This window comes from Penaeus japonicus, unplaced genomic scaffold (assembly GCF_977035675.1).
Source record: "Penaeus japonicus unplaced genomic scaffold, GWHDUDI00000001_assembly GWHDUDI00000025, whole genome shotgun sequence".
NCBI lineage: Eukaryota > Metazoa > Arthropoda > Malacostraca > Decapoda > Penaeidae > Penaeus > Penaeus japonicus.
In genome coordinates this window covers 13,261,833-13,274,332 of record NW_028234427.1, presented here as the reverse complement: position 1 = coordinate 13,274,332, position 12,500 = coordinate 13,261,833, and the positions used below count along the sequence as shown (strand labels likewise).

At 47.0% G+C, this 12,500-nt stretch overlaps 1 protein-coding gene across 3 annotated transcripts in view; it reads right to left on the bottom strand.

The window, feature by feature from the left end:
• Positions 1-12,500, bottom strand: part of Ets65A (DNA-binding protein D-ETS-3) — a 179,428-nt gene that overhangs the window by 10,345 nt on the left and 156,583 nt on the right. For 2 of the 3 annotated variants that reach the window (XM_086551360.1, XM_043032063.2), the window contains one exon: positions 11,498-11,569. The exons of the other annotated variant lie outside the window; for it this stretch is intronic. In XM_086551360.1, coding sequence (XP_086407486.1) covers positions 11,498-11,569 — 72 coding nt within the window. The remainder of the gene's footprint in view (positions 1-11,497; positions 11,570-12,500) is intronic. 3 annotated transcript variants of the gene reach the window in all.

Below are 12,500 nucleotides of genomic sequence, written 5' to 3'. Positions count from 1 at the left end.
TAGTGTAAACATGACATAGGGAAGAGCCGTTGAATTAACATGATCCTGATGTGACCGAGTTCCAGAAACGGCGCTGAAGGAATTCGAATTTGACTCTCTCGGATTTTATCTGGCTTTTTCTTCTTCTGAAGGAAGGAAGGGAGAAGAGGGAGATAGGGAGAGGGAGAGGGAGAGGGAGAGGGAGAGAGAGGGAGAGAGAGAGAGAGAGAGAGAGAGAGAGAGAGAGAGAGAGAGAGAGAGAGAGAGAGAGAGAGAGAGAGAGAGAGAGAGAGAGAGAGAGAGAGAGAGAGAGAGAGAGAGAGAGAGAGAGGAAGGGGGAAGATAAGAAAAATAGAAAGAGGGGGAGAAAGAGAAATAGAGAGAGGGAAAGAAAGAGCAAAAGAGACAGAGCTAAAGAGTAAGAGAGATACGAGACATAGAGAAAAAGGCGAGAGAAAGAAAGTGAGAGAGAGAGAGAGAAACAAAACAATAAAGAAAAAAACACACGACGAGAGAAAGAGAAGATAAAGATAAAGAGAGAGAAAGAAAAGAAGAAAGAACACGAGAGAGCCCCTTCATCTGAACCCAAGTGGAATACAGCATTACGGATGCCACTCGTCATCCAGTTATGAAAGCATCGACTGGTGGATGCTTCTCCTCCCGCAGCCTCTGAGACGGCGCTTCCTCTCCTCGCCTTGCCTTTCCCCTTCTGCTTTTCTTTCTCTTCCTCCGTCTCCTTCTTCTTCTCCTCCTCCTCCTTCTTCTTCTTTTTCTCCTCCACCTCTTCCTTCTTCTTCTTCTTCTCCTCCTCCTCCTTCATCTCCCCCCCTCCTCCAACTCCTTCTTCTCCTCCTCTTCCTTTTCCTCATTTCCTTCTTCTCTCCCTCTCTCCCCTTTACAGCCGAAGGGGAATTAACATGTCAGCCCATCAACGCATCACTTCATCATGTCTACTTCTGACATGGAACGCCCTCTATGTGGGGCAAGTGTGAGGGTGAGGGTGAGGGTGATGAGGGGCGGGCGGGGCGAAAATGACGTCAAAACAAAGGATACAAAATCTGAGGGTGAGGGAGATGGATGAGGGAGAAGGGTGAGGGAGAAGGATGAGGGAAAAAGATGAGGAAAAAGGATGAGGGAAAAGGATGAGGGAGAAGGGTAAGAAAGAAGAATGAGGGAGAAGAACGAGGCAGAAGATTGAAAGACGAGGCAGAAGGGTGACGGAGAGAAGTGAGGGAGAAGGATAAGAGAGAAGGATGAGGGAGAAGGATTAATCAGAAAGGCGAGGGAGAAGGGTGAGAGAGAGAGAGAGAGAGAGATAGAGTAAGTCGAGAGAGAGAGAGAACAAAGATGGCAAGATGGAGATAGTGAGAGAGAAGAGAGGATGAAGGAGGGATGGAAGAGATAGAAAGAGGAGAATGGAGAGAGAAGAGAGAGAGAGGGGAGAGGAGAGAGAGAGAAGAGAGAGAAGAGAGCGGAGAGAGAGAGAAGAGAGAGGAGAGAGAGAGAGAAGAGAGAGGAGAGAGAGAGAGAGAGAGAGAGAGAGAGAGAGAGAGAGAGAAAGAGAGAGAGAGAGAGAGAGAGAGAGAGAGAGAGAGAGAGAGAGAGAGATAGAGAGAGAGAGAGAGAGAGGAGAAGAGAGAAGATAGAGAAGAGAGAGAAGAGAGAGAGAGAGAGAGAGAGAGAGAGAGAGAGAGAGAGAGAGAGAGAGAGATAGAGAGATTAGAGAGAGAGAGAGAGAGAGAGAGAGAGAGAGAGAGAGAGAGAGAGAGAGAGAGAGAGAGAGAGAGAGAGAGAGAGAGAGAGATAGATAGAGAGAGAGAGAGAGAGAGAGAGAGAGAGAGAGAGAGAGAGGGAAAAGATCGAAGTACAAGATAAGTAAATGTATTGTTAACAATCGCTTTTTTGACAGTTGACAGGATTGTGACAAGAAGAGAGGGGAGGGAGCTTGACAGGCCGAGGGGAAATCAAGAGTACGGATACGCTAGTGTTAAAGGCATCTCCATCCCTTTTCAAAAAATTGTTCTTGGCATTTAAGTGGATCCCTAAATGCAAACTTACCCAAACACACACTCAAAACAAGTGTTCTCGCTCACAACTCATACCATAACACGGACTCACACACGAAGAAATAAATAAGAAAGAATGAGAAGATGGAAACAAACACACAAGGGGAACAACGTCAGGGGGACGGGTCTCCCTAGGGTTGTAGATCAAACAAACAAGGGTATTATCGGCTAATCATAGCATCCCAGACAAAAGTAAATGGTTTAGAACAAGTCTGTGATTACCTCAGCTTTGTTCACTAAATCTTGTTACTGTCACTCCCTCTCCCGCGCGATTATCACCTCTACAGCTGAAGCGCATAAGGGCGAAGGCTTTTTGGATTCGCCCCGCATCTGAGTCGCTCCCAATTTTGGTCATTATGGCAGTCGGCCATAAGGGCTATCCATCATCCCCATTGGTCACACGTAATGGCTGTCAGGACACTAGGCTTTATGACACATGGCCATAAAGCTCTTGAAAGGGGGATTAGGAAGTAGGATTGGCCATATTGTCATTTTTCTGTCCCCCGCGCTACTGATATGGCACACGAGGCTCCGGGGACAGACGAGGTGGTGACGGCCATGAAAATTCGGTTCCTTGTTTATGAACCCGACTCGGAACAGCTGCAGAACCTCCGAAGCCTCAGTTACACAGTTGGTTTCTTCCGTGCCGCCGCGTCCGACACTCTATGAATCGCGCCAGGAGATACATGCATGCATAATGAGATCTCGAATATCAATGATTTCCCTTCATCGGGTCTTGATATCACAAATCCCCTCCCCTCCCACCCCTACCCCCTCATCTCCGCCCACCCAATCCCGTTAGGGCACTGAATCCCACTCACCCGGAAATCCCTCTCAAATCCCTTAACCACGCCTTCGTCAGGAGTCCCCTACCCCTACCCCCACCCCCAACCCCCCTCGTTGAACACATGCTCGCAGCATCTCTCTCTCTCTCTCTCTCTCTCCTGCAGAAGATTCAATTCCCTCATCATCTCGAAAGGGCAGGGTCTTGTCGAATCCGAAGGGGGGGGGGGGGAGGGGGAGAAGACTGAGGAAGATAGAAAAGGGAAGTGGTAGTAATAAGAAGGATTACGAAGGAAGACGAGGAGGATGGAGGAGAGGAGGAGAGGAGGAGGAGGAGATGGAGCAGGTGATGGAGGAGGAGGGGGAGATGGAGCAGGGGATGGAGGAACAGGAGGAAGTGAAGGAAGAGGATGAGAGAAGGAGAGAGAAAAGGAGGAAGAAGAGGACTAGGGGTATGGGGAGGAGGAGGAGGGGGAGGAGGAAGGGAAGAATGAGGATGAAGAGGAAGAGGAGGAGAAGGAAGAGGAGGAGGAGGAGGAAGAGAAGGAGGAAAAGGAGGAGGAAGATCAGAAGAGAAGGAACAGAAGAAAGATGAAGAAGAGGAAAAGGAGAAAGAAGAGGAGAAGAAGGAAAAAATGAGAAGGCGGAAGAGGAAGACAGGGAGGAGAAGAGGAGGAACTGAAGAAGGAGGAAGGAGAAGAGGAGGAAAAAAAGATAAGGCGGAAGAGGAAGACAGGGAGGAGAAGAGGAGGAAGACGAAGAGTATGAAAAAGACACGAAGGAAGAAAAGAAGGCAGAAGAAGAAGAAGAAGAAGAGGAAGAGAAGGCTAAATGGGGGGGGGGGAGGGGAGAAGGGGAAGGGGAGGTCACCATTATCGCCACACGTGGAAGACAGACGCTTAATTGGCCCGTTGAGACGAAGGGGAGGGGGGAGGGATGGGGGGTGGGGGATTATCCGCCCTCGACGAAGGAAGAGGAGGAGGCTTCGGCTCAGGCGGGGGGGGGGGGAAGAGTCTCTGGCGGAAGAGAGGAAGAGAGAGAAAGAGAGAGAGAGAGAGAGAGAGAGAGAGAGAGAGAGAGAGAGAGAGAGAGAGAGGAGAGAGAGAGAGAGGAGAGAGAGGGGAGAGAGAGAGAGAAACAAAAAAAGATATATACATATATATATATATATATATATATATATATATATATATATATCTATATTATATATATATATATATATATAATATATAGAGAGAGAGAGAGAGAGAGAGAGAGAGAGAGAGAGAGAAAGGAAGGCCGAGCGAGGGGGAGATCTGAGGATGTGGTGTGATTGACAGATCAAATACAATGAGTGACAGGCCGTCGAAGGGTTACGGTGCGGTCCGTAATAATTGATATTTAAACAACACCAACTGGGGGAGAGATAGACTAAGAGAGAGAGCGAGAGAGAGAGAGAGAGAGAGAGAGAGAGAGAGAGAGAGAGAGAGAGAGAGAGAGAGAGAGAGAGAGAGAGAGAGAGAGAGAGAGAGAGAGAGAGATAGAGAGAGAGAGAAACCTCTAAAAAACATCACTCCCACATCTACCTCAAGAAATGATTAAGAAAACACAAGATTAATACATAAAGAGTGTGTGAATATAGACCGATAGATAGATATATTCACAATCTTGTTGCTACTCGTTCAGACATGTTCTGCCACATTTTGCCGCCCCGCTGTTACCCTCACCGACTGGCGCCTCTTTCAATAATCTCATCAAACACGTATTCCCCATAGACTCGTTAGCGGGCTAGAGCGAGCGCGCGAGCCTCGAATTAACATGGCGGCCACGACCGGCTCTTGTGTAATTGACTCTTGTCTCGGTTTCTGCTTGCCACGCCGATTTCTGTCTTGGGTATGGCGTCTTTTGCTTGTCGTGTATTAAGAGGGATAGACAGAGTGAGATTGATTATGATGACCTACTGTGGTGTTGATAACTTAGTGGCTATGATGACCCTACTGTGGTATTGATAGTGGCTGTTATTTTACCCGTGGATTTGTTTTTGTTTTTGAATAACTTACATATGAGAGTGATAATGATAGTTTGAGATCCCGGAGAGTGACGGCTGCAACTGCCATGAGACAAATATTAGCGAAAAATCTATCGCTTAAGCTCCCCAGATCGGGTGATTACACAGCGAAACAAATCCTACAGATTGTGGTAATCGCGAGCCACTGAGCAGATGTCTTAGTGGAGATCATAATCATTTACGATTCATCTGTATTCACGTATTAAACTCTCGTATGAATAACAGTAAATTCCTGACCCTAAACCCACGTCCTTGAGTCGCGTAAATCCATGCCGCATTTGCGCGCCATTCATAGTAGGGGCGAGGCAGAGGCACCCCCAGCGTTGCCAATACCAGCCTCTCGCTGAGCCATTTCACTCAGCGTTATCAACGTTCGCTTTCGAAGGCCGAGTTGAAGGCAGAGATGCAAACGCACCCTTTTAAAGAAAGAGGTTTGGGCGGTGACTTCTATTTGAATCTAAGGGCTAAGAGAAAGGCGGCGCGGGGCAATGAGAAAGGCGTGAGCGTTCGTAACACTGATTGTAATGCTAAAATCGATGTCGAGTATCGCCTGGAGGGGATTCGATTCTCCTTTTCGCTTTTTGTTTTAATGATGAATGCTGAACTGATTTTAATTGTTAATCCACATACCGCATTCAGGATCATAATCCCACCATTACTATTTCTCTCTCTCTCTCTCTCTCTTTTCAAAGGCATTTTCAAAATATGTATACATGAATTTGGAGGCGGAGGATTCTGCAGTTAACACGCAGTAAAAGAGTATGCAAGCCTCCTCCTTTTGAAACATATAAGCGCGATACAAACGCCTTAGTCGACGCATCACGAAAGCCAATAAAAGGCGAATACAATAGAAGCAAAGAGCGCGACATCGCTCAGTAGCATTCGATCCTTTTAGTGGGGCTCCGATACCCCTAATTGACCGTTGATTGCGGATCAGGCCAGTACGCGGCTGAATCACGCCAATTGTTGATGTGAAAGGGGAGGCCAAAGACAATTGATGACAGAGAAAGACCAAATAGAGGGAATGAGGGAGAGCCCTAACAGCGGGGGTGCATTAAGACTCGGAGGAGGAGGAGGAGGAGGGGGAGGAGGAGGAGCGAGGGCAGAGCGAGGGGAAAGGGTAGGAGGCTATCGTCGATGTTTCTTTGTTTTACGTCTCCGTTCGGGAACGCTCACGGTTCGGGAGGGCGGTTTTCGGGATGGGCGTGCGCGCTTCCACTTCTGCCTGGATCCAGATCGCCTAAAATAAATGATTCTTCAACTGCAGAGTCTGCCGGCGATTGCAAGGACGGCGAAAATACGAGCCAAGCCAGCGAAGAGGCCGCCTCTCCCGCCACGCGACGGCCGCCGCCCAGACAGACGCTGCATTGCCTTCGCCTGAGTAATGGCGTGTGAGCTGGAACTAAAACAACCCACGCAGAAGAGCAATTCGTAATAAAACCCCAATTTATGTCCCTCTGTGAGAAAATTGAAAGAGATATGGCTCTTCTATGAGGGCCAGATACGAAGATTGCGGCACGCGGCTGGCCTTAAAAGAGGACGGGATGGAGGGAAACGGCCCGGATTTTTATCTGCATTTCTGAAGATGCTTCGCCGAGAGTCTTTGAAGGACGACTATGAATATTCAGAATGGGAGCGTGAATATATCTTTTCAAAAGACATCACTAATACATCATAAAGACGCACCAGAACACTGCAAGCCTCGGGGCAACATTGAAATCGAAGACTGGGCAACTTGTCTGCTCTATCACTGCAGTGTAACCCCCCCCCTCCCCCCTTAGAGAAACGCTACACGCCGGGCATCGCTAAATGGTCGCGTGTAGCCGGCGTGAACAATGACGCGAGAGAACCCATAACGATGTCCCCGTAATTACCTTAATTTGCATGAGTATGGTAATGAGCTAACTGTCGCCGACACCTCCGCCACGTGTTCGCTGCTGGCATCTTTGTGGAGGGAGGTGGAGGGAGGTGGAACGAGGGACGAGAGAGGAGGAAGGGGGTAAGGGGTAGATGAATGTGGATGAGGGGGGAGGTGGAGGGAGGGACGAGAGAGGAGGAAGGGGGTGAGGGGTAGAGAAATGTGGATGAGGGTGGAAGGTGGAGGGACAAAGGAGGAGAAAGGGGGTGGGGGCGGGTAAAGGGATGTGGATGAGGGTGGGAGGTGGAGGGTCGAGGGAGGAGAAAGGGTGGTGGTAGGTTAGAAGGTGGATGAGGAATGGGGATGACGGTGGAAAGTTGAATAATGAAGAAAGTGGAATGGATTCAGAGGCAAGTGTGGAGAAGAATGAGAGAGAAGAGAAAGATGGAAGGATAAGAGAGGAAGAAGAGGGAGTAAAAGGAGTATGAGGAAGGTAGAAAGAGAGAGAGAGAGAGAGAGAGAGAGAGAGAGAGAGAGAGAGAGAGAGAGAGAGAGAGAGAGAGAGAGAGAGAGAGAGAGAGAGAGAGAGAGAGAGAGAAGCGGATAGAGAGTGAGAGAGAGGGAGAGAGAGAGAGAAGGGGTAACCCAAAAAGAATAAAGACAACTAGACAGAATAAGAAAAGAAGAAGGACGAAGAAGCAGACAAGGAACCAGAGTGAAGAGAAGGAACGTAACAAGAAAGGGAAACAAACAAACAAAACAACAAAATGAAGGATGAGCGAACGATAAGGGAAAAGGATCGGATAACATGGTATTCCTCCGCCGTAAATCTTTACCGCTCGCACTGCGATGAGTCTTATGAGGTGGAGTCTCATGAGGGTGAAATCTTGTGTGGGCGGTCTTATGAAGGTGGAGTCTTGTGTGGGCGGGATCTTATGAGGGTGGAGTCTTGTGAGAGTGGAGTCTTATGAGAGTTGAGTCTTATAAGGGTGGAGTCTCACGAGCGTGGAGGTGGAAGGGCGAGCGCACCACCCGAGGCCTGCGCGCAGTCACGCTCCATTGCGCAGTCATCCACCCTTGACGTCATCACAGTCATCTGATTCATGTGACGTCATCACGATATTCCTTTGGATTCCGCATACGGACCTCAGATCTCTCTATGACGTCACCGTGTTCCGTCTAGGTGGACTTGAGAGAGAGACAGAGAGAGAGAGAGAGAGAGAGAGAGACAGAGAGAGAGAGAGAGAGAGAGAGAGAGAGAGAGAGAGAGAGAGAGAGAGAGAGAGAGAGAGAGAGAGAGAGAGAGAGAGAGAGAGAGAAACAGGTAACTGATGCCATTAAATAAAAAAGTTGAATGATAAAAAAGTAGTCTCACTTTCTCAGCTGCTTGAGAAACTTGTCATATCTATTTCATGTCTATTCATCGACGTGACGTTTTGAAACCAATACTAGGAATGGCATGTAACCTATATATATTCTCTAACAATTTGTAAAATGTATGGTATTTGATTCTTGATTGACGAGAGAAATAAAAGCCATGATTCTCTGCATGTCTTTTCCGACGTCGTGAGTTTCATCTCGAACCTCCATGATGAATCAGCAAGTTTTATCCGACCGGTTAAACATTCTTCTTTACTACCGTCTCTGCCATGTACTGAGGGAAGCCCTGTACTATGCTTTACTTATGCTATACAAGGGTGCAATATGGGTGCAAAGAAGTTGATATTGATAATAAAATATGAAATCTAGCGGATGTGTATCATGCAGTACTGGAACACCCGCTTGTCTGTGGACCTATACACACACACAAACACACACACACACACACACATTTCCACCACCATTAACTCCAAATGCATTTGAAAGCCCGTACAAAAAGAAAAATCATTCATTCTAGACACTCTACCTAGTTATAACCCCCCCCCCCCCTTCCATAAAAAGGAAAAGAAACAAGAAAACTCAAAACGAAGATAAAGAAAATAATGAAGAAAAAAAGAAAACATAAACCAAAAAGGAAGTAGAGGTATGGCAACCTTGTTATGGCATGTATATTAGGTATTCCCCACAGGTCTGACTGCACTGCCGCAACAGTTTGGGGCGGCTGATCACACAGGCACGTGTAGCTGCATTGTTAACGACGTCACTGCCACCTGCGTTCCCCTACCCCCTCCTCCCCCTTTCCCCTACCTACCCTCTCATGTCTACCCCTGCCCCTGCCTCCCCCTCCCATCCCTGCACCTCCTCCTCTTCATCGCCATGCGTGCGTGAGGTAGGCCTATGTGCTTGCCTCGCGCCGCCTCTCGCCCTTGTTCGGTCTCATGGTGTCATGCATGGTTAAAAGGGGAGGCAGAGGAACGCTGAGAAAGGAGAAAATGCAGATAAATAGATGGAAATGGTGAGAGAGAGAGAGAGAGAGAGAGAGAGAGAGAGAGAGAGAGAGAGAGAGAGAGAGAGAGAGAGAGAGAGAGAGAGAGAGAGAGAAGGGGCAGAAGTGTAAGAGAAGGGATTGATGAAATGTGGGAAGAAGAGAGAGAAAGGGAGACAGGTAAACAGAGAAAGAGATAAAAGAAGGTGAGAGAAGGAGCGAGAAAGGGAAAAGGAGTGAGGAGAGAGAGAGAGAGAGAGAGAGAGAGAGAGAGAGAGAGAGAGAGAGAGAGAGAGAGAGAGAGAGAGAGAGAGAGAGAGAGAGAGAGAGAAGGAGAGAGAGAGAGAGAGAGAGAGAGAGAGAGAGAGAGAGAGAGAGAGAGAGAGAGAGAGAGAGAGAGAGAGAGAACGAGAAAGAAGAGACAATAAAAAAGAGAATTTTAGGTAAACAAATTAATACCTAAACAGAAAGAGCAAGAAATACGAGGTACCGCATGAAACAAGACAAAAACAAACAAACAAACGAAAAAAAGTATGACGTACACGTATTTACATATTTCCATTTTTAAAAAAAATATTCCTACGCTTACATAATTCTAGAACAGGATGCCGGTTATTTTTAGTGTGTGTGTGTGCAGGGATCGGCGCAGCGTTACGTAATTCCCCGAATTGTTTGGCCGCGAAGCCCAAATGCACCATCGGTTGCCAATTGCGATTAAAATCAGAGCAATGACGCGTGACATACCCGGGATGTTTGTTCAAAATAAACATATGAACAACACGTGACATAAATACATGTATAAAGCCCTTGCAGAAATCAAGAATAATTACTGTTTCGCCAAATCTGGCAACATCCACCCAAAATAATAGATATTCACAAACAAATACTGAACCATCTGTGTGTACAGACGGAAGAAGAAACAAAACAAAACTAAAACAAAAAAAAGAACAATGAAAAATAAACAAAGTTTAGCCGAACAATGAAAAACAAATGAAGTTAATGGTACGGGGGGAGGGAGATACATTTATGTCCTTGTTGCTCTGGAAGGTATAGACGGGCCCGCATTGTACACTTGTTAAGTTCCGTTGATCAGGTCATTAGAGGTCAATCACTGGCAATGTATAGGGTGTTTAGCGACCATATGGACGGCGAAGAAGTAAAAAAATAAAAAACAATATACAACAGTGACTGAAGTGAAAGGCGAAAATGGAAATAAACATGAAACAGCAGATGATGTTTGGAAGACACCATATGGCACCCTCACCTCTTCTTGTTTCCTAACTTAAAAGGTTTATATTCATTGTTCGGGGGGGAAAAAGAGACAATATTCCGTGAACTGATTGTTTAGGAGACTCGAGATGGAGATATAAGTATTATCTCAATTACTATATTACTGTAATTTACTAATTCCTCGTTGTTGTTAAACATGACTAGCTTACATCCTCAGCATCGATGTCGTCATTTCCTTAAATAGTATATAAAAATAATAACAAACGAACACGGAGAAGAAAGGAAAAGTCAAAAATTATACACATAACTTTCCAAACGATGACAACCTCTTTAACATCTCTCTCTCTCCCCCTCCCTCCCCCCCTGCCCTCTTCTCTCCCTCCTCCCCCGGCTACAGGCTACCATCCTCTTTATGTGTATCCGCAACAAATAAACAGGATCACAGAGACCGGCTCGTGTTACAGGCGGCGGCGGAGGCACACTTAACCCGCAAATCTGTGACGGATCTTTTACAAGTGGTCAGCTGATCCCTCTGTTCGGATTCGCGCTCGGTGGGTGGCGGCTTTGACTTCGGGTTCGTCTTCGTCGGTTGGAATTGGGTGTTTTATGCGGTTTGAATTTGAGATTGGATCTGTTTTCAAGTGACGGTTCAAGTAAAGGGATGGATTTTAGTTTAGAATATCTATCAAATGTGGGTTGTTCTGAAATAAGAGTTGAAGTTCTTGGCCGCTCCAGGGAGTTGAGACCAAGTAACAGTCCCTTTGGGAAAAGGTAGAGCAACATTTGAAGAGTAACTGATATCGCGGGTTGAACAGCCAGCCAGAGAACCTTGAGGCAATTACTGTATTTGTTGTTGTTATTGGTATTAGATGTAAAACAAAAAACATTATGGAGGCAATAAGCATGAGATCTACTAAAGGCACATGATAACGATAATGATAACAATGATAATATTAGGATAAAAATTGATGATGAAAATAACTACACTAATAATAGCAATAACCGTAATGATAACAGAACATGAGTAATCTATAACATTAGTGATGATACTACTACTAACTAAGAAGCACAGTTCTAACAATCAAAATGTTTAATAGGCGAAGAAACTGAGAAATTAAATTGAGAATTTCGAGAGAGAAGATACGATGGTGACCCCGTCTATAACATACCTGGCTGGCGAAGGTGGGGGCTGTGCGCATCCAGGGAAGACTTGGTCATTCCGAGTGTGTTGTGAGGGTACCCTGGGGGGAGAGAGGGGGAGGGGGAGAAGACAAAAGTTAGTTTTAGAGCTCTCTCTCTCAGTTTTACAGATCATGTACATGAAGGCTATGACAGTTATACTACTGGTGAAGAGGGAATCTATGTCTGGCGGCAGGATACGAGGGAAGGGCGTTACAAAATGGTGAATATTTCCTGGTCGCGGAGATAATAAGGACTCGTAAATCCATTCTGTTAAAAGAAAAAAAGAAAAAAAAAATACAACACCTGTCACTCTCTTTGTCGCCCCTCACTCAACACTGTTGCCCCGCCCCTCCACCACCCCTCCCCCCTCCCTACCCCCTTCACTCTTAGCCCACCCTCCCTCGGACGGCATATGGCAGCAGACACTCCGTCCCGCCTTGATTTTCTCCGTTTGTCTGTCTGTCTGAAGGTGTTATTATACTGTCGGTTTAAGGCTGTTGCTGTCTGTCTAGTCTGTTTTGCATGGCTGTCTTTCTCCTGTCGGTCACTCGTCGGATCCCTCTGTTGGGAATACTTCTAGAACCTTCCACTCGTGACCAGGCTCCATCTACCCCTTCATCCGCTCGAGTGATCCATCAGCCTCTCCATCCGACGACCTATCTATCCACACGATCATCCATCAGTCTTCATCGCCAGGCTAGTTTTCCCTCGACCTTCGCTCACTCTAATACTCATCCTATCAACCTCCCTTCTCCCTCACCCTAGATTCGACCCTCTTCCGCCCACCCCCCCCTCCTTCCCTCACTCCCTCCCCCTCTCTTTCCCATCACCCTTCCCCTCCCTCTTTCCCCTCTCGGCGACCCCTCAACCCGTATGCATGAGTACCTCTTAAGCAATGTTCTTCGCTAGGTACTCGCTTTAGTTGCGACTGCAGGGTGGCGGGCGAGGGGTGAGAGGGGAAAGGGAGGAGGGGAGAGACGAGGAGAGGGA